Here is a 27887-nt window from a genome sequence, read left to right on the forward strand (position 1 = left end):
CGTGAAAAAACGACATAGTATAGTAAGGCTTTTTTTTCTTAAAAAACGACATAGTATAGTAAGGCTTTTTTCGTGAAAAAACGACATAGTATAGTAAGGCTTTTTTTCTTAAAAAACGGCATAGTATAGTAAGGCTATTTTTCGTGAAAAAACGACATAGTATAGTAAGGCTTTTTTTCTTAAAAAACGGCATAGTATAGTAAGGCTATTTTTCGTGAAAAAACGACATAGTATAGTAAGGCTTTTTTTCTTAAAAAATGACACAGTATAGTAAGGCTTTTTTCGTGAAAAAACGACATAGTATAGTAAGGCTTTTTTTCTTAAAAAACGGCATAGTATAGTAAGGCTATTTTTCGTGAAAAAACGACATAGTATAGTAAGGCTTTTTTCGTGAAAAAACGACATAGTATAGTAAGGCTTTTTTTCTTAAAAAACGACATAGTATAGTAAGGCTTTTTTTCTTAAAAAACGGCATAGTATAGTAAGGCTTTTTTTCTTAAAAAACGGCATAGTATAGTAAGGCTATTTTTCGTGAAAAAACGACATAGTATAGTAAGGCTTTTTTCGTGAAAAAACGACATAGTATAGTAAGGCTTTTTTTTCTTAAAAAACGGCATAGTATAGTAAGGCTATTTTTCGTGAAAAAACGACATAGTATAGTAAGGCTTTTTTTCTTAAAAAACGACATAGTATAGTAAGGCTTTTTTTCGTGAAAAAACGACATAGTATAGTAAGGCTTTTTTTCTTAAAAAACGGCATAGTATAGTAAGGCTATTTTTCGTGAAAAAACGACATAGTATAGTAAGGCTTTTTTTCGTGAAAAAACGACACAGTATAGTAAGGCTTTTTTTCTTAAAAAACGGCATAGTATAGTAAGGCTATTTTTCGTGAAAAAACGACATAGTACAGTAAGGCTTTTTTTGTGAAAAAACGACATAGTATAGTAAGGCTTTTTTTCTTAAAAAACGGCATAGTATAGTAAGGCTATTTTTCGTGAAAAAACGACATAGTATAGTAAGGCTTTTTTCGTGAAAAAACGACATAGTATAGTAAGGCTTTTTTTCTTAAAAAACGGCATAGTATAGTAAGGCTATATTTCGTGAAAAACGACATAGTATAGTAAGGCTTTTTTCGTGAAAAAACGACAGTGTAGTAAGGCTTTTTTTCTTAAAAAATGACATAGTATAGTAAGGCTTTTTTCGTGAAAAAACGACATAGTATAATAAGGCTTTTTTTCTTAAAAAACGACATAGTGGAGTAGGGCTTTTTCCGTAAAAAACGACATAGTATAGTAAGGCTTTTTTCGTAAAAAACGACATAGTATAGTAAGGCTTTTTTCGTGAAAAAACGACATAGTATAGTAATGCTATTTTTCTTAAAAAACGGCATAGTATAGTAAGGCTATTTTTCGTGAAAAAACGACATAGTATAGTAAGGCTTTTTTTCTTAAAAAACGACATAGTATAGTAAGGCTTTTTTTCTTAAAAAACGACATAGTATAGTAAGGCTTTTTTTCTTAAAAAACGGCATAGTATAGTAAGGCTATTTTTCGTGAAAAAACGACATAGTATAGTAAGGCTTTTTTCGTGAAAAAACGACATAGTATAGTAAGGCTTTTTTTCTTAAAAAACGACATAGTATAGTAAGGCTTTTTTTCTTAAAAAACGGCATAGTATAGTAAGGCTATTTTTCGTGAAAAAACGACATAGTATAGTAAGGCTTTTTTAGTGAAAAAACTGCATAGTATAGTAAGGCTATTTTTCGTGAAAAAACGACATAGTATAGTGAGGCTTTTTTTCTTAAAAAACGGCATAGTATAGTAAGGCTATTTTTCGTGAAAAAACGACATAGTATAGTAAGGCTTTTTTTCTTAAAAAACGGCATAGTATAGTAAGGCTATTTTTCGTGAAAAAACGACATAGTATAGTAAAGCTTTTTTTCGTGAAAAAACGACATAGTATAGTAAGGCTTTTTTTTCTTAAAAAACGACATAGTATAGTAAGGCTTTTTTCGTGAAAAAACGACATAGTATAGTAAGGCTTTTTTTCTTAAAAAACGGCATAGTATAGTAAGGCTATTTTTCGTGAAAAAACGACATAGTATAGTAAGGCTTTTTTTCTTAAAAAACGGCATAGTATAGTAAGGCTATTTTTCGTGAAAAAACGACATAGTATAGTAAGGCTTTTTTTCTTAAAAAACGGCATAGTATAGTAAGGCTATTTTTCGTGAAAAAACGACATAGTATAGTAAGGCTTTTTTCGTGAAAAAACGACATAGTATAGTAAGGCTTTTTTTCTTAAAAAACGACATAGTATAGTAAGGCTTTTTTTCTTAAAAAACGGCATAGTATAGTAAGGCTTTTTTTCTTAAAAAACGGCATAGTATAGTAAGGCTATTTTTCGTGAAAAAACGACATAGTATAGTAAGGCTTTTTTCGTGAAAAAACGACATAGTATAGTAAGGCTTTTTTTTCTTAAAAAACGGCATAGTATAGTAAGGCTATTTTTCGTGAAAAAACGACATAGTATAGTAAGGCTTTTTTTCTTAAAAAACGACATAGTATAGTAAGGCTTTTTTCGTGAAAAAACGACATAGTATAGTAAGGCTTTTTTTCTTAAAAAACGACATAGTATAGTAAGGCTATTTTTCGTGAAAAAACGACATAGTATATATAGTAAGGCTTTTTTCGTGAAAAAACGACATAGTATAGTAAGGCTTTTTTTCGTGAAAAAACGACATAGTATAGTAAGGCTTTTTTCGTGAAAAAACGACATAGTATAGTAAGGCTTTTTTTCTTAAAAAACGGCATAGTATAGTAAGGCTTTTTTCGTGAAAAAACGACATAGTATAGTAAGGCTTTTTTTCGTGAAAAAACGACATAGTATAGTAAGGCTTTTTTCGTGAAAAAACGACATAGTATAGTAAGGCTTTTTTTCTTAAAAAACGACATAGTATAGTAAGGCTTTTTTCGTGAAAAAACGACATAGTATAGTAAGGCTTTTTTAGTGAAAAAACTGCATAGTATAGTAAGGCTATTTTTCGTGAAAAAACGACATAGTATAGTAAGGCTTTTTTCGTGAAAAAACGACATAGTATAGTAAGGCTTTTTTCCTGAAAAAACGACATAGTATAGTAAGGCTTTTTTTCTTAAAAAACGGCATAGTATAGTAAGGCTATTTTTCGTGAAAAAACGACATAGTATAGTAAGGCTATTTTTCGTGAAAAAACGACATAGTATAGTAAGGCTTTTTTCGTGAAAAAACGACATAGTATAGTAAGGCTTTTTTTCTTAAAAAACGGCATAGTATAGTAAGGCTATTTTTCGTGAAAAAACGACATAGTATAGTAAGGCTTTTTTTCTTAAAAAACGGCATAGTATAGTAAGGCTATTTTTCGTGAAAAAACGACATAGTATATATAGTAAGGCTTTTTTCGTGAAAAAACGACATAGTATAGTAAGGCTTTTTTTCGTGAAAAAACGACATAGTATAGTAAGGCTTTTTTCGTGAAAAAACGACATAGTATAGTAAGGCTTTTTTTCTTAAAAAACGGCATAGTATAGTAAGGCTTTTTTCGTGAAAAAACGACATAGTATAGTAAGGCTTTTTTTCTTAAAAAACGGCATAGTATAGTAAGGCTATTTTTCGTGAAAAAACGACATAGTATAGTAAGGCTTTTTTCGTGAAAAAACAACATAGTATAGTAAGGCTTTTTTTCTTAAAAAACGACATAGTATAGTAAGGCTTTTTTCGTGAAAAAACGACATAGTATAGTAAGGCTTTTTTAGTGAAAAAACTGCATAGTATGGTAAGGCTATTTTTCGTGAAAAAACGACATAGTATAGTAAGGCTTTTTTCGTGAAAAAACGACATAGTATAGTAAGGCTTTTTTTCTTAAAAAACGGCATAGTATAGTAAGGCTATTTTTCGTGAAAAAACGACATAGTATAGTAAGGCTTTTTTTCTTAAAAAACGACATAGTATAGTAAGGCTTTTTTCGTGAAAAAATGACATAGTATAGTAAGGCTTTTTTTCTTAAAAAACGGCATAGTATAGTAAGGCTATTTTTTTTTCTTAAAAAACGGCATAGTATAGTAAGGCTATTTTTCGTGAAAAAACGACATAGTATAGTAAGGCTTTTTTCGTGAAAAAACGACATAGTATAGTAAGGCTTTTTTTCTTAAAAAACGACATAGTATAGTAAGGCTTTTTTTCTTAAAAAACGGCATAGTATAGTAAGGCTTTTTTTCTTAAAAAACGGCATAGTATAGTAAGGCTATTTTTCGTGAAAAAACGACATAGTATAGTAAGGCTTTTTTCGTGAAAAAACGACATAGTATAGTAAGGCTTTTTTTTCTTAAAAAACGGCATAGTATAGTAAGGCTATTTTTCGTGAAAAAACGACATAGTATAGTAAGGCTTTTTTTCTTAAAAAACGACATAGTATAGTAAGGCTTTTTTTCGTGAAAAAACGACATAGTATAGTAAGGCTTTTTTTCTTAAAAAACGGCATAGTATAGTAAGGCTATTTTTCGTGAAAAAACGACATAGTATAGTAAGGCTTTTTTTCGTGAAAAAACGACATAGTATAGTAAGGCTTTTTTTCTTAAAAAACGGCATAGTATAGTAAGGCTTTTTTTCGTGAAAAAACGACATAGTATAGTAAGGCTTTTTTTCTTAAAAAACGGCATAGTATAGTAAGGCTATTTTTCGTGAAAAAACGACATAGTATAGTAAGGCTTTTTTTCGTGAAAAAACGACATAGTATAGTAAGGCTTTTTTTTCTTAAAAAACGACATAGTATAGTAAGGCTTTTTTCGTGAAAAAACGACATAGTATAGTAAGGCTTTTTTTCTTAAAAAACGGCATAGTATAGTAAGGCTATTTTTCGTGAAAAAACGACATAGTATAGTAAGGCTTTTTTTCTTAAAAAACGGCATAGTATAGTAAGGCTATTTTTCGTGAAAAAACGACATAGTATAGTAAGGCTTTTTTTCTTAAAAAATGACACAGTATAGTAAGGCTTTTTTCGTGAAAAAACGACATAGTATAGTAAGGCTTTTTTTCTTAAAAAACGGCATAGTATAGTAAGGCTATTTTTCGTGAAAAAACGACATAGTATAGTAAGGCTTTTTTCGTGAAAAAACGACATAGTATAGTAAGGCTTTTTTTCTTAAAAAACGACATAGTATAGTAAGGCTTTTTTTCTTAAAAAACGGCATAGTATAGTAAGGCTTTTTTTCTTAAAAAACGGCATAGTATAGTAAGGCTATTTTTCGTGAAAAAACGACATAGTATAGTAAGGCTTTTTTCGTGAAAAAACGACATAGTATAGTAAGGCTTTTTTTTCTTAAAAAACGGCATAGTATAGTAAGGCTATTTTTCGTGAAAAAACGACATAGTATAGTAAGGCTTTTTTTCTTAAAAAACGACATAGTATAGTAAGGCTTTTTTTCGTGAAAAAACGACATAGTATAGTAAGGCTTTTTTTCTTAAAAAACGGCATAGTATAGTAAGGCTATTTTTCGTGAAAAAACGACATAGTATAGTAAGGCTTTTTTTCGTGAAAAAACGACATAGTATAGTAAGGCTTTTTTTTCTTAAAAAACGGCATAGTATAGTAAGGCTATTTTTCGTGAAAAAACGACATAGTACAGAAAGGCTTTTTTTGTGAAAAAACGACATAGTATAGTAAGGCTTTTTTTCTTAAAAAACGACATAGTATAGTAAGGCTTTTTTTCTTAAAAAACGGCATAGTATAGTAAGGCTATTTTTCGTGAAAAAACGACATAGTATAGTAAGGCTTTTTTCGTGAAAAAACGACATAGTATAGTAAGGCTTTTTTTCTTAAAAAACGACATAGTATAGTAAGGCTTTTTTTCTTAAAAAACGGCATAGTATAGTAAGGCTATTTTTCGTGAAAAAACGACATAGTATAGTAAGGCTTTTTTAGTGAAAAAACTGCATAGTATAGTAAGGCTATTTTTCGTGAAAAAACGACATAGTATAGTGAGGCTTTTTTTCTTAAAAAACGGCATAGTATAGTAAGGCTATTTTTCGTGAAAAAACGACATAGTATAGTAAGGCTTTTTTTCTTAAAAAACGGCATAGTATAGTAAGGCTATTTTTCGTGAAAAAACGACATAGTATAGTAAGGCTTTTTTTCGTGAAAAAACGACATAGTATAGTAAGGCTTTTTTTTCTTAAAAAACGACATAGTATAGTAAGGCTTTTTTCGTGAAAAAACGACATAGTATAGTAAGGCTTTTTTTCTTAAAAAACGGCATAGTATAGTAAGGCTATTTTTCGTAAAAAAAAGACATAGTATAGTAAGGCTTTTTTTCTTAAAAAACGGCATAGTATAGTAAGGCTATTTTTCGTGAAAAAACGACATAGTATAGTAAGGCTTTTTTTCTTAAAAAATGACACAGTATAGTAAGGCTTTTTTCGTGAAAAAACGACATAGTATAGTAAGGCTTTTTTTTCTTAAAAAACGACATAGTATAGTAAGGCTTTTTTCGTGAAAAAACGACATAGTATAGTAAGGCTTTTTTTCTTAAAAAACGGCATAGTATAGTAAGGCTATTTTTCGTGAAAAAACGACATAGTATAGTAAGGCTTTTTTTCTTAAAAAACGGCATAGTATAGTAAGGCTATTTTTCGTGAAAAAACGACATAGTATAGTAAGGCTTTTTTTCTTAAAAAATGACACAGTATAGTAAGGCTTTTTTCGTGAAAAAACGACATAGTATAGTAAGGCTTTTTTTCTTAAAAAACGGCATAGTATAGTAAGGCTATTTTTCGTGAAAAAACGACATAGTATAGTAAGGCTTTTTTCGTGAAAAAACGACATAGTATAGTAAGGCTTTTTTTCTTAAAAAACGACATAGTATAGTAAGGCTTTTTTTCTTAAAAAACGGCATAGTATAGTAAGGCTTTTTTTCTTAAAAAACGGCATAGTATAGTAAGGCTATTTTTCGTGAAAAAACGACATAGTATAGTAAGGCTTTTTTCGTGAAAAAACGACATAGTATAGTAAGGCTTTTTTTTCTTAAAAAACGGCATAGTATAGTAAGGCTATTTTTCGTGAAAAAACGACATAGTATAGTAAGGCTTTTTTTCTTAAAAAACGACATAGTATAGTAAGGCTTTTTTTCGTGAAAAAACGACATAGTATAGTAAGGCTTTTTTTCTTAAAAAACGGCATAGTATAGTAAGGCTATTTTTCGTGAAAAAACGACATAGTATAGTAAGGCTTTTTTTCGTGAAAAAACGACACAGTATAGTAAGGCTTTTTTTCTTAAAAAACGGCATAGTATAGTAAGGCTATTTTTCGTGAAAAAACGACATAGTACAGTAAGGCTTTTTTTGTGAAAAAACGACATAGTATAGTAAGGCTTTTTTTCTTAAAAAACGGCATAGTATAGTAAGGCTATTTTTCGTGAAAAAACGACATAGTATAGTAAGGCTTTTTTCGTGAAAAAACGACATAGTATAGTAAGGCTTTTTTTCTTAAAAAACGGCATAGTATAGTAAGGCTATATTTCGTGAAAAACGACATAGTATAGTAAGGCTTTTTTCGTGAAAAAACGACAGTGTAGTAAGGCTTTTTTTCTTAAAAAATGACATAGTATAGTAAGGCTTTTTTCGTGAAAAAACGACATAGTATAATAAGGCTTTTTTTCTTAAAAAACGACATAGTGGAGTAGGGCTTTTTCCGTAAAAAACGACATAGTATAGTAAGGCTTTTTTCGTAAAAAACGACATAGTATAGTAAGGCTTTTTTCGTGAAAAAACGACATAGTATAGTAATGCTATTTTTCTTAAAAAACGGCATAGTATAGTAAGGCTATTTTTCGTGAAAAAACGACATAGTATAGTAAGGCTTTTTTTCTTAAAAAACGACATAGTATAGTAAGGCTTTTTTTCTTAAAAAACGACATAGTATAGTAAGGCTTTTTTTCTTAAAAAACGGCATAGTATAGTAAGGCTATTTTTCGTGAAAAAACGACATAGTATAGTAAGGCTTTTTTCGTGAAAAAACGACATAGTATAGTAAGGCTTTTTTTCTTAAAAAACGACATAGTATAGTAAGGCTTTTTTTCTTAAAAAACGGCATAGTATAGTAAGGCTATTTTTCGTGAAAAAACGACATAGTATAGTAAGGCTTTTTTAGTGAAAAAACTGCATAGTATAGTAAGGCTATTTTTCGTGAAAAAACGACATAGTATAGTGAGGCTTTTTTTCTTAAAAAACGGCATAGTATAGTAAGGCTATTTTTCGTGAAAAAACGACATAGTATAGTAAGGCTTTTTTTCTTAAAAAACGGCATAGTATAGTAAGGCTATTTTTCGTGAAAAAACGACATAGTATAGTAAAGCTTTTTTTCGTGAAAAAACGACATAGTATAGTAAGGCTTTTTTTTCTTAAAAAACGACATAGTATAGTAAGGCTTTTTTCGTGAAAAAACGACATAGTATAGTAAGGCTTTTTTTCTTAAAAAACGGCATAGTATAGTAAGGCTATTTTTCGTGAAAAAACGACATAGTATAGTAAGGCTTTTTTTCTTAAAAAACGGCATAGTATAGTAAGGCTATTTTTCGTGAAAAAACGACATAGTATAGTAAGGCTTTTTTTCTTAAAAAACGGCATAGTATAGTAAGGCTATTTTTCGTGAAAAAACGACATAGTATAGTAAGGCTTTTTTCGTGAAAAAACGACATAGTATAGTAAGGCTTTTTTTCTTAAAAAACGACATAGTATAGTAAGGCTTTTTTTCTTAAAAAACGGCATAGTATAGTAAGGCTTTTTTTCTTAAAAAACGGCATAGTATAGTAAGGCTATTTTTCGTGAAAAAACGACATAGTATAGTAAGGCTTTTTTCGTGAAAAAACGACATAGTATAGTAAGGCTTTTTTTTCTTAAAAAACGGCATAGTATAGTAAGGCTATTTTTCGTGAAAAAACGACATAGTATAGTAAGGCTTTTTTTCTTAAAAAACGACATAGTATAGTAAGGCTTTTTTTCGTGAAAAAACGACATAGTATAGTAAGGCTTTTTTTCTTAAAAAACGGCATAGTATAGTAAGGCTATTTTTCGTGAAAAAACGACATAGTATAGTAAGGCTTTTTTTCGTGAAAAAACGACATAGTATAGTAAGGCTTTTTTTTCTTAAAAAACGGCATAGTATAGTAAGGCTATTTTTCGTGAAAAAACGACATAGTACAGTAAGGCTTTTTTCGTGAAAAAACGACATAGTATAGTAAGGCTTTTTTTCTTAAAAAACGACATAGTATAGTAAGGCTTTTTTTCTTAAAAAACGGCATAGTATAGTAAGGCTATTTTTCGTGAAAAAACGACATAGTATAGTAAGGCTTTTTTCGTGAAAAAACGACATAGTATAGTAAGGCTTTTTTTCTTAAAAAACGACATAGTATAGTAAGGCTTTTTTTCTTAAAAAACGGCATAGTATAGTAAGGCTATTTTTCGTGAAAAAACGACATAGTATAGTAAGGCTTTTTTAGTGAAAAAACTGCATAGTATAGTAAGGCTATTTTTCGTGAAAAAACGACATAGTATAGTGAGGCTTTTTTTCTTAAAAAACGGCATAGTATAGTAAGGCTATTTTTCGTGAAAAAACGACATAGTATAGTAAGGCTTTTTTTCTTAAAAAACGGCATAGTATAGTAAGGCTATTTTTCTTGAAAAAACGACATAGTATAGTAAGGCTTTTTTTCGTGAAAAAACGACATAGTATAGTAAGGCTTTTTTTTCTTAAAAAACGACATAGTATAGTAAGGCTTTTTTCGTGAAAAAACGACATAGTATAGTAAGGCTTTTTTTCTTAAAAAACGGCATAGTATAGTAAGGCTATTTTTCGTGAAAAAACGACATAGTATAGGAAGGCTTTTTTTCTTAAAAAACGGCATAGTATAGTAAGGCTATTTTTCGTGAAAAAACGACATAGTATAGTAAGGCTTTTTTTCTTAAAAAATGACACAGTATAGTAAGGCTTTTTTCGTGAAAAAACGACATAGTATAGTAAGGCTTTTTTTTCTTAAAAAACGACATAGTATAGTAAGGCTTTTTTCGTGAAAAAACGACATAGTATAGTAAGGCTTTTTTCGTGAAAAAACGACATAGTATAGTAAGGCTTTTTTTCTTAAAAAACGACATAGTATAGTAAGGCTTTTTTTCTTAAAAAACGGCATAGTATAGTAAGGCTTTTTTTCTTAAAAAACGGCATAGTATAGTAAGGCTATTTTTCGTGAAAAAACGACATAGTATAGTAAGGCTTTTTTCGTGAAAAAACGACATAGTATAGTAAGGCTTTTTTTTCTTAAAAAACGGCATAGTATAGTAAGGCTATTTTTCGTGAAAAAACGACATAGTATAGTAAGGCTTTTTTTCTTAAAAAACGACATAGTATAGTAAGGCTTTTTTTCGTGAAAAAACGACATAGTATAGTAAGGCTTTTTTTCTTAAAAAACGGCATAGTATAGTAAGGCTATTTTTCGTGAAAAAACGACATAGTATAGTAAGGCTTTTTTTCGTGAAAAAACGACATAGTATAGTAAGGCTTTTTTTCTTAAAAAACGGCATAGTATAGTAAGGCTATTTTTCGTGAAAAAACGACATAGTACAGTAAGGCTTTTTTTGTGAAAAAACGACATAGTATAGTAAGGCTTTTTTTCTTAAAAAACGACATAGTATAGTAAGGCTTTTTTTCTTAAAAAACGGCATAGTATAGTAAGGCTATTTTTCGTGAAAAAACGACATAGTATAGTAAGGCTTTTTTCGTGAAAAAACGACATAGTATAGTAGGGCTTTTTTTCTTAAAAAACGGCATAGTATAGTAAGGCTATATTTCGTGAAAAACGACATAGTATAGTAAGGCTTTTTTCGTGAAAAAACGACAGTGTAGTAAGGCTTTTTTTCTTAAAAAATGACATAGTATAGTAAGGCTTTTTTCGTGAAAAAACGACATAGTATAGTAAGGCTTTTTTTCTTAAAAAACGGCATAGTATAGTAAGGCTATTTTTCGTAAAAAAAAGACATAGTATAGTAAGGCTTTTTTTCTTAAAAAACGGCATAGTATAGTAAGGCTATTTTTCGTGAAAAAACGACATAGTATAGTAAGGCTTTTTTTCTTAAAAAATGACACAGTATAGTAAGGCTTTTTTCGTGAAAAAACGACATAGTATAGTAAGGCTTTTTTTTCTTAAAAAACGACATAGTATAGTAAGGCTTTTTTCGTGAAAAAACGACATAGTATAGTAAGGCTTTTTTTCTTAAAAAACGGCATAGTATAGTAAGGCTATTTTTCGTGAAAAAACGACATAGTATAGTAAGGCTTTTTTTCTTAAAAAACGGCATAGTATAGTAAGGCTATTTTTCGTGAAAAAACGACATAGTATAGTAAGGCTTTTTTTCTTAAAAAATGACACAGTATAGTAAGGCTTTTTTCGTGAAAAAACGACATAGTATAGTAAGGCTTTTTTTCTTAAAAAACGGCATAGTATAGTAAGGCTATTTTTCGTGAAAAAACGACATAGTATAGTAAGGCTTTTTTCGTGAAAAAACGACATAGTATAGTAAGGCTTTTTTTCTTAAAAAACGACATAGTATAGTAAGGCTTTTTTTCTTAAAAAACGGCATAGTATAGTAAGGCTTTTTTTCTTAAAAAACGGCATAGTATAGTAAGGCTATTTTTCGTGAAAAAACGACATAGTATAGTAAGGCTTTTTTCGTGAAAAAACGACATAGTATAGTAAGGCTTTTTTTTCTTAAAAAACGGCATAGTATAGTAAGGCTATTTTTCGTGAAAAAACGACATAGTATAGTAAGGCTTTTTTTCTTAAAAAACGACATAGTATAGTAAGGCTTTTTTTCGTGAAAAAACGACATAGTATAGTAAGGCTTTTTTTCTTAAAAAACGGCATAGTATAGTAAGGCTATTTTTCGTGAAAAAACGACATAGTATAGTAAGGCTTTTTTTCGTGAAAAAACGACACAGTATAGTAAGGCTTTTTTTCTTAAAAAACGGCATAGTATAGTAAGGCTATTTTTCGTGAAAAAACGACATAGTACAGTAAGGCTTTTTTTGTGAAAAAACGACATAGTATAGTAAGGCTTTTTTTCTTAAAAAACGGCATAGTATAGTAAGGCTATTTTTCGTGAAAAAACGACATAGTATAGTAAGGCTTTTTTCGTGAAAAAACGACATAGTATAGTAAGGCTTTTTTTCTTAAAAAACGGCATAGTATAGTAAGGCTATATTTCGTGAAAAACGACATAGTATAGTAAGGCTTTTTTCGTGAAAAAACGACAGTGTAGTAAGGCTTTTTTTCTTAAAAAATGACATAGTATAGTAAGGCTTTTTTCGTGAAAAAACGACATAGTATAATAAGGCTTTTTTTCTTAAAAAACGACATAGTGGAGTAGGGCTTTTTCCGTAAAAAACGACATAGTATAGTAAGGCTTTTTTCGTAAAAAACGACATAGTATAGTAAGGCTTTTTTCGTGAAAAAACGACATAGTATAGTAATGCTATTTTTCTTAAAAAACGGCATAGTATAGTAAGGCTATTTTTCGTGAAAAAACGACATAGTATAGTAAGGCTTTTTTTCTTAAAAAACGACATAGTATAGTAAGGCTTTTTTTCTTAAAAAACGACATAGTATAGTAAGGCTTTTTTTCTTAAAAAACGGCATAGTATAGTAAGGCTATTTTTCGTGAAAAAACGACATAGTATAGTAAGGCTTTTTTCGTGAAAAAACGACATAGTATAGTAAGGCTTTTTTTCTTAAAAAACGACATAGTATAGTAAGGCTTTTTTTCTTAAAAAACGGCATAGTATAGTAAGGCTATTTTTCGTGAAAAAACGACATAGTATAGTAAGGCTTTTTTAGTGAAAAAACTGCATAGTATAGTAAGGCTATTTTTCGTGAAAAAACGACATAGTATAGTGAGGCTTTTTTTCTTAAAAAACGGCATAGTATAGTAAGGCTATTTTTCGTGAAAAAACGACATAGTATAGTAAGGCTTTTTTTCTTAAAAAACGGCATAGTATAGTAAGGCTATTTTTCGTGAAAAAACGACATAGTATAGTAAAGCTTTTTTTCGTGAAAAAACGACATAGTATAGTAAGGCTTTTTTTTCTTAAAAAACGACATAGTATAGTAAGGCTTTTTTCGTGAAAAAACGACATAGTATAGTAAGGCTTTTTTTCTTAAAAAACGGCATAGTATAGTAAGGCTATTTTTCGTGAAAAAACGACATAGTATAGTAAGGCTTTTTTTCTTAAAAAACGGCATAGTATAGTAAGGCTATTTTTCGTGAAAAAACGACATAGTATAGTAAGGCTTTTTTTCTTAAAAAACGGCATAGTATAGTAAGGCTATTTTTCGTGAAAAAACGACATAGTATAGTAAGGCTTTTTTCGTGAAAAAACGACATAGTATAGTAAGGCTTTTTTTCTTAAAAAACGACATAGTATAGTAAGGCTTTTTTTCTTAAAAAACGGCATAGTATAGTAAGGCTTTTTTTCTTAAAAAACGGCATAGTATAGTAAGGCTATTTTTCGTGAAAAAACGACATAGTATAGTAAGGCTTTTTTCGTGAAAAAACGACATAGTATAGTAAGGCTTTTTTTTCTTAAAAAACGGCATAGTATAGTAAGGCTATTTTTCGTGAAAAAACGACATAGTATAGTAAGGCTTTTTTTCTTAAAAAACGACATAGTATAGTAAGGCTTTTTTTCGTGAAAAAACGACATAGTATAGTAAGGCTTTTTTTCTTAAAAAACGGCATAGTATAGTAAGGCTATTTTTCGTGAAAAAACGACATAGTATAGTAAGGCTTTTTTTCGTGAAAAAACGACATAGTATAGTAAGGCTTTTTTTTCTTAAAAAACGGCATAGTATAGTAAGGCTATTTTTCGTGAAAAAACGACATAGTACAGTAAGGCTTTTTTCGTGAAAAAACGACATAGTATAGTAAGGCTTTTTTTCTTAAAAAACGACATAGTATAGTAAGGCTTTTTTTCTTAAAAAACGGCATAGTATAGTAAGGCTATTTTTCGTGAAAAAACGACATAGTATAGTAAGGCTTTTTTCGTGAAAAAACGACATAGTATAGTAAGGCTTTTTTTCTTAAAAAACGACATAGTATAGTAAGGCTTTTTTTCTTAAAAAACGGCATAGTATAGTAAGGCTATTTTTCGTGAAAAAACGACATAGTATAGTAAGGCTTTTTTAGTGAAAAAACTGCATAGTATAGTAAGGCTATTTTTCGTGAAAAAACGACATAGTATAGTGAGGCTTTTTTTCTTAAAAAACGGCATAGTATAGTAAGGCTATTTTTCGTGAAAAAACGACATAGTATAGTAAGGCTTTTTTTCTTAAAAAACGGCATAGTATAGTAAGGCTATTTTTCTTGAAAAAACGACATAGTATAGTAAGGCTTTTTTTCGTGAAAAAACGACATAGTATAGTAAGGCTTTTTTTTCTTAAAAAACGACATAGTATAGTAAGGCTTTTTTCGTGAAAAAACGACATAGTATAGTAAGGCTTTTTTTCTTAAAAAACGGCATAGTATAGTAAGGCTATTTTTCGTGAAAAAACGACATAGTATAGTAAGGCTTTTTTTCTTAAAAAACGGCATAGTATAGTAAGGCTATTTTTCGTGAAAAAACGACATAGTATAGTAAGGCTTTTTTTCTTAAAAAATGACACAGTATAGTAAGGCTTTTTTCGTGAAAAAACGACATAGTATAGTAAGGCTTTTTTTTCTTAAAAAACGACATAGTATAGTAAGGCTTTTTTCGTGAAAAAACGACATAGTATAGTAAGGCTTTTTTCGTGAAAAAACGACATAGTATAGTAAGGCTTTTTTTCTTAAAAAACGACATAGTATAGTAAGGCTTTTTTTCTTAAAAAACGGCATAGTATAGTAAGGCTTTTTTTCTTAAAAAACGGCATAGTATAGTAAGGCTATTTTTCGTGAAAAAACGACATAGTATAGTAAGGCTTTTTTCGTGAAAAAACGACATAGTATAGTAAGGCTTTTTTTTCTTAAAAAACGGCATAGTATAGTAAGGCTATTTTTCGTGAAAAAACGACATAGTATAGTAAGGCTTTTTTTCTTAAAAAACGACATAGTATAGTAAGGCTTTTTTTCGTGAAAAAACGACATAGTATAGTAAGGCTTTTTTTCTTAAAAAACGGCATAGTATAGTAAGGCTATTTTTCGTGAAAAAACGACATAGTATAGTAAGGCTTTTTTTCGTGAAAAAACGACATAGTATAGTAAGGCTTTTTTTCTTAAAAAACGGCATAGTATAGTAAGGCTATTTTTCGTGAAAAAACGACATAGTATAGTGAGGCTTTTTTTCTTAAAAAACGGCATAGTATAGTAAGGCTATTTTTCGTGAAAAAACGACATAGTATAGTAAGGCTTTTTTTCTTAAAAAACGGCATAGTATAGTAAGGCTATTTTTCTTGAAAAAACGACATAGTATAGTAAGGCTTTTTTTCGTGAAAAAACGACATAGTATAGTAAGGCTTTTTTTTCTTAAAAAACGACATAGTATAGTAAGGCTTTTTTCGTGAAAAAACGACATAGTATAGTAAGGCTTTTTTTCTTAAAAAACGGCATAGTATAGTAAGGCTATTTTTCGTGAAAAAACGACATAGTATAGTAAGGCTTTTTTTCTTAAAAAACGGCATAGTATAGTAAGGCTATTTTTCGTGAAAAAACGACATAGTATAGTAAGGCTTTTTTTCTTAAAAAATGACACAGTATAGTAAGGCTTTTTTCGTGAAAAAACGACATAGTATAGTAAGGCTTTTTTTTCTTAAAAAACGACATAGTATAGTAAGGCTTTTTTCGTGAAAAAACGACATAGTATAGTAAGGCTTTTTTCGTGAAAAAACGACATAGTATAGTAAGGCTTTTTTTCTTAAAAAACGACATAGTATAGTAAGGCTTTTTTTCTTAAAAAACGGCATAGTATAGTAAGGCTTTTTTTCTTAAAAAACGGCATAGTATAGTAAGGCTATTTTTCGTGAAAAAACGACATAGTATAGTAAGGCTTTTTTCGTGAAAAAACGACATAGTATAGTAAGGCTTTTTTTTCTTAAAAAACGGCATAGTATAGTAAGGCTATTTTTCGTGAAAAAACGACATAGTATAGTAAGGCTTTTTTTCTTAAAAAACGACATAGTATAGTAAGGCTTTTTTTCGTGAAAAAACGACATAGTATAGTAAGGCTTTTTTTCTTAAAAAACGGCATAGTATAGTAAGGCTATTTTTCGTGAAAAAACGACATAGTATAGTAAGGCTTTTTTTCGTGAAAAAACGACATAGTATAGTAAGGCTTTTTTTCTTAAAAAACGGCATAGTATAGTAAGGCTATTTTTCGTGAAAAAACGACATAGTACAGTAAGGCTTTTTTTGTGAAAAAACGACATAGTATAGTAAGGCTTTTTTTCTTAAAAAACGACATAGTATAGTAAGGCTTTTTTTCTTAAAAAACGGCATAGTATAGTAAGGCTATTTTTCGTGAAAAAACGACATAGTATAGTAAGGCTTTTTTCGTGAAAAAACGACATAGTATAGTAGGGCTTTTTTTCTTAAAAAACGGCATAGTATAGTAAGGCTATATTTCGTGAAAAACGACATAGTATAGTAAGGCTTTTTTCGTGAAAAAACGACAGTGTAGTAAGGCTTTTTTTCTTAAAAAATGACATAGTATAGTAAGGCTTTTTTCGTGAAAAAACGACATAGTATAGTAAGGCTTTTTTTCTTAAAAAACGACATAGTGGAGTAGGGCTTTTTCCGTAAAAAACGACATAGTATAGTAAGGCTTTTTTCGTAAAAAACGACATAGTATAGTAAGGCTTTTTTCGTGAAAAAACGACATAGTATAGTAATGCTATTTTTCTTAAAAAACGGCATAGTATAGTAAGGCTATTTTTCGTGAAAAAACGACATAGTATAGTAAGGCTTTTTTTCTTAAAAAACGACATAGTATAGTAAGGCTTTTTTTCTTAAAAAACGACATAGTATAGTAAGGCTTTTTTTCTTAAAAAACGGCATAGTATAGTAAGGCTATTTTTCGTGAAAAAACGACATAGTATAGTAAGGCTTTTTTCGTGAAAAAACGACATAGTATAGTAAGGCTTTTTTTCTTAAAAAACGACATAGTATAGTAAGGCTTTTTTTCTTAAAAAACGGCATAGTATAGTAAGGCTATTTTTCGTGAAAAAACGACATAGTATAGTAAGGCTTTTTTAGTGAAAAAACTGCATAGTATAGTAAGGCTATTTTTCGTGAAAAAACGACATAGTATAGTGAGGCTTTTTTTCTTAAAAAACGGCATAGTATAGTAAGGCTATTTTTCGTGAAAAAACGACATAGTATAGTAAGGCTTTTTTTCTTAAAAAACGGCATAGTATAGTAAGGCTATTTTTCGTGAAAAAACGACATAGTATAGTAAGGCTTTTTTTCGTGAAAAAACGACATAGTATAGTAAGGCTTTTTTTTCTTAAAAAACGACATAGTATAGTAAGGCTTTTTTCGTGAAAAAACGACATAGTATAGTAAGGCTTTTTTTCTTAAAAAACGGCATAGTATAGTAAGGCTATTTTTCGTGAAAAAACGACATAGTATAGTAAGGCTTTTTTTCTTAAAAAACGGCATAGTATAGTAAGGCTATTTTTCGTGAAAAAACGACATAGTATAGTAAGGCTTTTTTTCTTAAAAAATGACACAGTATAGTAAGGCTTTTTTCGTGAAAAAACGACATAGTATAGTAAGGCTTTTTTTTCTTAAAAAACGACATAGTATAGTAAGGCTTTTTTCGTGAAAAAACGACATAGTATAGTAAGGCTTTTTTTCTTAAAAAACGGCATAGTATAGTAAGGCTATTTTTCGTGAAAAAACGACATAGTATAGTAAGGCTTTTTTTCTTAAAAAACGGCATAGTATAGTAAGGCTATTTTTCGTGAAAAAACGACATAGTATAGTAAGGCTTTTTTTCTTAAAAAATGACACAGTATAGTAAGGCTTTTTTCGTGAAAAAACGACATAGTATAGTAAGGCTTTTTTTCTTAAAAAACGGCATAGTATAGTAAGGCTATTTTTCGTGAAAAAACGACATAGTATAGTAAGGCTTTTTTCGTGAAAAAACGACATAGTATAGTAAGGCTTTTTTTCTTAAAAAACGACATAGTATAGTAAGGCTTTTTTTCTTAAAAAACGGCATAGTATAGTAAGGCTTTTTTTCTTAAAAAACGGCATAGTATAGTAAGGCTATTTTTCGTGAAAAAACGACATAGTATAGTAAGGCTTTTTTCGTGAAAAAACGACATAGTATAGTAAGGCTTTTTTTTCTTAAAAAACGGCATAGTATAGTAAGGCTATTTTTCGTGAAAAAAACGACATAGTATAGTAAGGCTTTTTTTCTTAAAAAACGACATAGTATAGTAAGGCTTTTTTTCGTGAAAAAACGACATAGTATAGTAAGGCTTTTTTTCTTAAAAAACGGCATAGTATAGTAAGGCTATTTTTCGTGAAAAAACGACATAGTATAGTAAGGCTTTTTTTCTTAAAAAACGACATAGTATAGTAAGGCTTTTTTTCTTAAAAAACGGCATAGTATAGTAAGGCTATTTTTCGTGAAAAAACGACATAGTATAGTAAGGCTTTTTTCGTGAAAAAACGACATAGTATAGTAAGGCTTTTTTTCTTAAAAATCGACATAGTATAGTAAGGCTTTTTTTCTTAAAAAACGGCATAGTATAGTAAGGCTATTTTTCGTGAAAAAACGACATAGTATAGTAAGGCTTTTTTAGTGAAAAAACTGCATAGTATAGTAAGGCTATTTTTCGTGAAAAAACGACATAGTATAGTGAGGCTTTTTTTCTTAAAAAACGGCATAGTATAGTAAGGCTATTTTTCGTGAAAAAACGACATAGTATAGTAAGGCTTTTTTTCTTAAAAAACGGCATAGTATAGTAAGGCTATTTTTCGTGAAAAAACGACATAGTATAGTAAGGCTTTTTTTCGTGAAAAAACGACATAGTATAGTAAGGCTTTTTTTTCTTAAAAAACGACATAGTATAGTAAGGCTTTTTTCGTGAAAAAACGACATAGTATAGTAAGGCTTTTTTTCTTAAAAAACGGCATAGTATAGTAAGGCTATTTTTCGTGAAAAAACGACATAGTATAGTAAGGCTTTTTTTCTTAAAAAACGGCATAGTATAGTAAGGCTATTTTTCGTGAAAAAACGACATAGTATAGTAAGGCTTTTTTTCTTAAAAAATGACACAGTATAGTAAGGCTTTTTTCGTGAAAAAACGACATAGTATAGTAAGGCTTTTTTTTCTTAAAAAACGACATAGTATAGTAAGGCTTTTTTCGTGAAAAAACGACATAGTATAGTAAGGCTTTTTTTCTTAAAAAACGGCATAGTATAGTAAGGCTATTTTTCGTGAAAAAACGACATAGTATAGTAAGGCTTTTTTTCTTAAAAAACGGCATAGTATAGTAAGGCTATTTTTCGTGAAAAAACGACATAGTATAGTAAGGCTTTTTTTCTTAAAAAATGACACAGTATAGTAAGGCTTTTTTCGTGAAAAAACGACATAGTATAGTAAGGCTTTTTTTCTTAAAAAACGGCATAGTATAGTAAGGCTATTTTTCGTGAAAAAACGACATAGTATAGTAAGGCTTTTTTCGTGAAAAAACGACATAGTATAGTAAGGCTTTTTTTCTTAAAAAACGACATAGTATAGTAAGGCTTTTTTTCTTAAAAAACGGCATAGTATAGTAAGGCTTTTTTTCTTAAAAAACGGCATAGTATAGTAAGGCTATTTTTCGTGAAAAAACGACATAGTATAGTAAGGCTTTTTTCGTGAAAAAACGACATAGTATAGTAAGGCTTTTTTTTCTTAAAAAACGGCATAGTATAGTAAGGCTATTTTTCGTGAAAAAACGACATAGTATAGTAAGGCTTTTTTTCTTAAAAAACGACATAGTATAGTAAGGCTTTTTTTCGTGAAAAAACGACATAGTATAGTAAGGCTTTTTTTCTTAAAAAACGGCATAGTATAGTAAGGCTATTTTTCGTGAAAAAACGACATAGTATAGTAAGGCTTTTTTTCTTAAAAAACGGCATAGTATAGTAAGGCTATTTTTCGTGAAAAAACGACATAGTACAGTAAGGCTTTTTTTGTGAAAAAACGACATAGTATAGTAAGGCTTTTTTTCTTAAAAAACGACATAGTATAGTAAGGCTTTTTTTCTTAAAAAACGGCATAGTATAGTAAGGCTATTTTTCGTGAAAAAACGACATAGTATAGTAAGGCTTTTTTCGTGAAAAAACGACATAGTATAGTAAGGCTTTTTTTCTTAAAAAACGGCATAGTATAGTAAGGCTATATTTCGTGAAAAACGACATAGTATAGTAAGGCTTTTTTCGTGAAAAAACGACAGTGTAGTAAGGCTTTTTTTCTTAAAAAATGACATAGTATAGTAAGGCTTTTTTCGTGAAAAAACGACATAGTATAGTAAGGCTTTTTTTCTTAAAAAACGGCATAGTATAGTAAGGCTTTTTTTCTTAAAAAACGGCATAGTATAGTAAGGCTATTTTTCGTGAAAAAACGACATAGTATAGTAAGGCTTTTTTCGTGAAAAAACGACATAGTATAGTAATGCTATTTTTCTTAAAAAACGGCATAGTATAGTAAGGCTATTTTTCGTGAAAAAACGACATAGTATAGTAAGGCTTTTTTTCTTAAAAAACGACATAGTATAGTAAGGCTTTTTTTCTTAAAAAACGACATAGTATAGTAAGGCTTTTTTTCTTAAAAAACGGCATAGTATAGTAAGGCTATTTTTCGTGAAAAAACGACATAGTATAGTAAGGCTTTTTTCGTGAAAAAACGACATAGTATAGTAAGGCTTTTTTTCTTAAAAAACGACATAGTATAGTAAGGCTTTTTTTCTTAAAAAACGGCATAGTATAGTAAGGCTATTTTTCGTGAAAAAACGACATAGTATAGTAAGGCTTTTTTAGTGAAAAAACTGCATAGTATAGTAAGGCTATTTTTCGTGAAAAAACGACATAGTATAGTGAGGCTTTTTTTCTTAAAAAACGGCATAGTATAGTAAGGCTATTTTTCGTGAAAAAACGACATAGTATAGTAAGGCTTTTTTTCTTAAAAAACGGCATAGTATAGTAAGGCTATTTTTCGTGAAAAAACGACATAGTATAGTAAGGCTTTTTTTCGTGAAAAAACGACATAGTATAGTAAGGCTTTTTTTTCTTAAAAAACGACATAGTATAGTAAGGCTTTTTTCGTGAAAAAACGACATAGTATAGTAAGGCTTTTTTTCTTAAAAAACGGCATAGTATAGTAAGGCTATTTTTCGTGAAAAAACGACATAGTATAGTAAGGCTTTTTTTCTTAAAAAACGGCATAGTATAGTAAGGCTATTTTTCGTGAAAAAACGACATAGTATAGTAAGGCTTTTTTTCTTAAAAAATGACACAGTATAGTAAGGCTTTTTTCGTGAAAAAACGACATAGTATAGTAAGGCTTTTTTTTCTTAAAAAACGACATAGTATAGTAAGGCTTTTTTCGTGAAAAAACGACATAGTATAGTAAGGCTTTTTTTCTTAAAAAACGGCATAGTATAGTAAGGCTATTTTTCGTGAAAAAACGACATAGTATAGTAAGGCTTTTTTTCTTAAAAAACGGCATAGTATAGTAAGGCTATTTTTCGTGAAAAAACGACATAGTATAGTAAGGCTTTTTTTCTTAAAAAATGACACAGTATAGTAAGGCTTTTTTCGTGAAAAAACGACATAGTATAGTAAGGCTTTTTTTCTTAAAAAACGGCATAGTATAGTAAGGCTATTTTTCGTGAAAAAACGACATAGTATAGTAAGGCTTTTTTCGTGAAAAAACGACATAGTATAGTAAGGCTTTTTTTCTTAAAAAACGACATAGTATAGTAAGGCTTTTTTTCTTAAAAAACGGCATAGTATAGTAAGGCTTTTTTTCTTAAAAAACGGCATAGTATAGTAAGGCTATTTTTCGTGAAAAAACGACATAGTATAGTAAGGCTTTTTTCGTGAAAAAACGACATAGTATAGTAAGGCTTTTTTTTCTTAAAAAACGGCATAGTATAGTAAGGCTATTTTTCGTGAAAAAACGACATAGTATAGTAAGGCTTTTTTTCTTAAAAAACGACATAGTATAGTAAGGCTTTTTTTCGTGAAAAAACGACATAGTATAGTAAGGCTTTTTTTCTTAAAAAACGGCATAGTATAGTAAGGCTATTTTTCGTGAAAAAACGACATAGTATAGTAAGGCTTTTTTTCGTGAAAAAACGACATAGTATAGTAAGGCTTTTTTTCTTAAAAAACGGCATAGTATAGTAAGGCTATTTTTCGTGAAAAAACGACATAGTATAGTAAGGCTTTTTTTCGTGAAAAAACGACATAGTATAGTAAGGCTTTTTTTCTTAAAAAACGGCATAGTATAGTAAGGCTATTTTTCGTGAAAAAACGACATAGTACAGTAAGGCTTTTTTTGTGAAAAAACGACATAGTATAGTAAGGCTTTTTTTCTTAAAAAACGACATAGTATAGTAAGGCTTTTTTTCTTAAAAAACGGCATAGTATAGTAAGGCTATTTTTCGTGAAAAAACGACATAGTATAGTAAGGCTTTTTTCGTGAAAAAACGACATAGTATAGTAAGGCTTTTTTTCTTAAAAAACGGCATAGTATAGTAAGGCTATATTTCGTGAAAAACGACATAGTATAGTAAGGCTTTTTTCGTGAAAAAACGACAGTGTAGTAAGGCTTTTTTTCTTAAAAAATGACATAGTATAGTAAGGCTTTTTTCGTGAAAAAACGACATAGTATAGTAAGGCTTTTTTTCTTAAAAAACGACATAGTGGAGTAGGGCTTTTTCCGTAAAAAACGACATAGTATAGTAAGGCTTTTTTCGTAAAAAACGACATAGTATAGTAAGGCTTTTTTCGTGAAAAAACGACATAGTATAGTAATGCTATTTTTCTTAAAAAACGACATAGTGGAGTAGGGCTTTTTCCGTAAAAAACGACATAGTATAGTAAGGCTTTTTTCGTAAAAAACGACATAGTATAGTAAGGCTTTTTTTCCGTAAAAAACGACATAGTATATTAAGGTTTTTTTCCGTAAAAAATGACATAGTATAGTAAGGCTTTTAAAAAAAAACCGACATAGTATAGTAAGGCTTTTTTCGTAAAAAAACGACATAGTATAGTAAGGCTTTTAAAAAAAAACGACATAGTATAGTAAGGCTTTTTTCGTAAAAAACGACATAGTATAGTAAGGCTTTTTTTCCTGTAAAAAACGACATAGTATATTAAGGTTTTTTTCCGTAAAAAACAACATAGTATAGTAAGGCTTTTAAAAAAAACCGACATAGTATAGTAAGGCTTTTTTTCGTAAAAAACGACATAGGCTTTTAAAAAACAACAACATAGTATAGTAAGGCTTTTTTCTTAAAAAACGACATAGTATATATAGTAAGGGTTTTTCTTCTTAAAAATGACATAGTATAGTAAAGCTTTTTCGTAAAAAACGACATAGTATATATAGTAAGGCATTTTTCTTTATAAAATGTCATAGTATAGTAAGGCTTTTTTTCTTTAAAAACTGACCATGTATGGTAAGACTTATTTAAAAAAAATAGTAAGTCGGAATTTTTAAAGTATTAGAAACGTTCTTATTCTTTTATTAACAAAGCACGATTTATCCATTTGGGAAAAAAGGGACATGAAACTAATGAACATTCTTCTGTTTTTCATGCAGCACCCCTAGTGGACAGCGGCGAGAACCACAGTACCTCCGCCATGCTGATGCTCTTGTCGGTGGTGATCGGAGGCTTTGCCGTGTTTGTCATCTATAAATTCAAAAGGTAAAATATCCCTGAAACGACATGCGTGCGAGCGTTCCGCACGAAGCCAGTTGACGTGAGTTTGCCTCTTAAAAATCGGGGGGGGGGGCATTGTTTTCTCACTTCCCTCCTTAAATACTGTGGAAGTCCGTTGTTTCTTTGTTCTTGTTGAGAAAAAAAATCTCAGTCGTCGCAGCCTATCGATAGTAAGCCCTTTAAAAGGAAGGCAGTTGACCTTTTTCAAATGTGAAATATGTCTTCCCCCGACGTGTTGTTGTTGTTGCACTGCAATAGAGTAGAAACAGAAAGCAGGTATCTTGACGATTCAGGCCACTGGAAGAAAAAAAACGTCATCATCTCTACTCATAACCGTTGACAAATGAAACATTTTGCAGCACCCCCTGCGACTCTTGTGAGGATAAGCGGTTGAGAAAATGAATGAACGTGAAGTTAATACTCTTGTGTTTTTAAGTTAGGCTACACCAGGGGGGGGCAAGTCTGGTCCTGGAGAGCCCCTATCCAATCTGTTTTCCATGTAACCCTCTACCAACACATCTGAATCAAATGATGGGGATCGGTATGAAGCTTGTGGACAGCTTGCTGATGAGTTGATCGTTGGATTCAGGTGTGCTAGAGGGAGGGAGATATAGAAGACAGACTGGATAGGGACTCTGGAGGACCCGACTGGGCCACCCTTGGGGCTAGAGCCTTGATCCAAATGGCCTGAATGTAAATATTTTCTCAAGGAAGATCCCAGGCCTCAACGTCTATGCGCAGATGCAGAACGAAAAGGAGCAAGAAATGACGAGTCCATCTACTCCGTCAGAGGCTCCGCCCAGCTCCAAGCGGGACGCGGTTCATTCTGTGGAGACTTTGGACACGGCGTTTAACCCGCAGCATATCGGTAAACATTTCTTTGTTGCTCTCATCGTTCACCATCATCTACGTACTACATGATCAAACTCATCGTATTTGTTTGTTTGTTTCATCATTTAGAATTGACATGTTCTGGTCCAGAAGGGCGTGGAAACTGAAACGCTGAATGAGTATGATAAGATGATAAGAGTTCAGTCTAATACTCTAAGATTGGATTTAACTCGTGTGGTGTGTTTTTCCAACTAATCCTTCTGTTTTCTCTCAATTTGATGTGATCAATACTAAGCAGTCAGCTTAAGTGTGACAATCATCCGCATCCAATTTGTGAACACCCGACTTGATATTTTGGCCGAAAGCTTAATTGACAGCCGATAGAAAAAACTAGTACTAAGTATGTCGTAACATTAACCTCAAATGTTTATTGGTAACAGTCAATTGCAGGCAGTGAGTTCACAAGTAACCTTAAAATGGTTCAAAACCAGCAGGACGTCACCTTGGAATCTCCCAAAAACCAGCAGAAAGCGACTAACGTACAGGATGCAGCCCAAAATGATCCAAAATTGAGACAGAGTGGCCTTTAAGGATCCTAAAATGACAAGGTGACACAAAATGAACTCATTGCCCTCCATTGACAGCAAAATATGTCCAAATAAAGTCACCTTAGATGCTTGCCTTTCAATGGCGCTAGACTTCCAATCCATTTAGACGGCGCCTAAATTTTGAGAACGTGAAAAAAAACAGTTCACATTAAAATGCACGGCACAGATATCTGATCACTCTACACCTGACCCTTTTGACAACTAACCCCATTCTCCCCTATATGTCTAAGTGCCTAAGTGCATTAACTCATTTACTTGCTTAAAGTGACGACACAACAAATTCATATTTTCCATTCTACATCTGAAAAAAGGACCATCTATTGACTAAATATTCTTTTTTTTCTCCTCTGCAGGATGTAAGAAACCTGACGTTTTTGTGAAATTCTCCCGAGGACTCCCCGCGTACGTGGTCTAATGTGTACAAAAATTTAAAGGAACAGCGCCCAATCCTGCTGCATCACATACCGTATAAGTTTTCCCCAAATCTTGTCTTTTTAGCTTTGTACCCGTGCATGTCGGAGCTAGCCGTAGCCTAGCGTACTCTGTCACAATGCCGAGAATTAGCATTTCTATTTTTCTTTCTATAATTCACATCAACATGATTCTTTGTTAGCAAACGTCCCTAAAGAGGCCACGGTCTATTATTTATTCACTTCAAGTTAATATTTACAGCTTTGTACTTGGTAAATCATGAATGTTATTATCTATTTAAAATATGCAGTATGTATTTCAATAACAAGTGTTGTATAATACTAAATGTTGCTCTAAGTTATGACTAGGCTAGCTAGAACATTTGATTGGGTCGTTTTGGGAAAACATGGCACAATTGGTATTTTCTATGACGGATTTTCATTAAGGGTGTCTTTTTCATGGATTTAAATAATCTTCGATGCGCATTTTGGAAATAGAGAGACACGCGAAAGTGGGGGCTGAAATATGCCCTAATTATTTTGTCTGGGAGTTGTAACAAATGCTTTGATGAACGCTTTTGACGGAATCTTTTTTTGACAGACATTAAAAATGAAGCAGTCGCTGGTGTACGGGAGGATTTCTTCCATCCTGCAAGCACTAAACAGGTAAAAGTTTGGTTTTGCTAAAATTAGACGGGCTACTCAAAATATCGGATATGTCCTACCGTATTTTGCTGTTTAATATACCCGGGTATATGAAATGATTTTTGCTTTTTTGAGCCTCCCGTTTGTGCGCCATTTAATATACCCCTGCCGTTTAATATAATACCCAGGTATATTAAACGGCAACTCCGCTTTTTTGGCAAGATTCGGATTGGTGTTCATGGGGGCATAATTATAGATACTTAAGTTCATTAAAATTCCAAGTCAGACTTTATTCAGCAGTAAGTAGTTTTAGTCTGCAAAACGTTGATGCACCCCGTCACGGCATAAAGAGTGCGTAGTGGATCGTACCTTCCCGTTTGTTTTTTGGGCGCTGTTCCTTTAAATAATATACCCCTGCCGTTTAATATACCTGGGTATTTTAAATGGGGGGGTATATTAAACAGCAAAATACGGTAGTTAGGATTACGGCATACTACCCTGAAAATGAGTCTGATCTTGGAAGGTAAGCCGGGTCGGCCTGGTTAGTACTTGGATGGAAGACTCACTGGGAAGAGCAACTGCTGTAAGATCTTGTGTTACCAAGGGGAACTAGCTCAAATGCTAAAATGCTCACTTAGCCTAGGAGAAGCAGTGGGATCTCTCATTTACAAAGAATCTTAAGGGGTGCCGCCGTGGCCTTAGTGGTTAGTGCGTCGGCCACGTAGGTCCCAATCCTGGTTGGTCCTGTGCGGAGTTTGCCCTGCGATTGGCTGTTTACTGATTCAAGATGTCCACTGCCAGAGGCAGAGCGACACCCAGAATCAGTGACCAGGCATTCGCAGGGAAAACTCCACACAGGACCAACCGGGATTGGAACCTACGTGGCCGACGCACTGACCACTAAGGCCACGGCGGCACCCCTTAAGAGTCTTTGTAAATGAGGGATCCCACTGCTTCTCCTAGGCTAAGTGAGCACTTTAGCATTTGAGCTAGTTCCCCTTGGTAACATAAGATCTTACAGCAGCTGGTATTCCCAGTCAGTCTCCCATCCAAGTACTAACCAGGCCCGACCCGGCTTATCTTCCAAGATCAGACTCGTTTTCAGGGTAGTATGCTGTAAGCCCCACTAGGACATGAGATTCGATATTTTGAGTAGCATCTATCATTTTAGCAAAACCAAACTTTTACCTGTTTAGTGCACATTTTTCATTGAGTCTGGTGTTCCAAAATGTTTGACCCCATTTCGTAGACCAATTATTTTGAGAACCTGAAAAAATAAAAAAGGCCAAACGTTACACACAAAAACTTGAAATGTTTCTACACAAGCTGTGAAAATTTGACGTCATTCCAACGAAAATTGTCAAAACGACGGCCTATGGATTGGGGTCAAGCATTTTGAA

General features: G+C 31.2%; 1 protein-coding gene across 7 annotated transcripts in view; it reads left to right on the top strand.

Moving 5' to 3' along the window:
• The window catches only part of sorcs1 (sortilin-related VPS10 domain containing receptor 1), a 93905-nt gene extending 67784 nt beyond the window's left edge, over positions 1–26121 (top strand). For 3 of the 7 annotated variants that reach the window (XM_077604401.1, XM_077604398.1, XM_077604399.1), the window contains 3 exons: positions 23873–23978; positions 24704–24861; positions 25786–26121. In XM_077604401.1, coding sequence (XP_077460527.1) covers positions 23873–23978; positions 24704–24861; positions 25786–25847 — 326 coding nt within the window. In that variant the 3' untranslated portion in view covers positions 25848–26121. Of the gene's footprint in view, positions 1–23872; positions 23979–24703; positions 24862–24953; positions 25004–25785 lie in introns of those variants that run through there. The other 4 variants (XM_077604400.1, XR_013300843.1, XR_013300845.1 and 1 more) reach the window with 4 other exon arrangements.
• The last annotated feature ends 1766 nt before the right edge of the window (positions 26122–27887 follow it).

This window comes from Stigmatopora argus, chromosome 7, assembly GCF_051989625.1.
Source record: "Stigmatopora argus isolate UIUO_Sarg chromosome 7, RoL_Sarg_1.0, whole genome shotgun sequence".
Taxonomy (NCBI): Eukaryota; Metazoa; Chordata; class Actinopteri; order Syngnathiformes; family Syngnathidae; genus Stigmatopora; species Stigmatopora argus.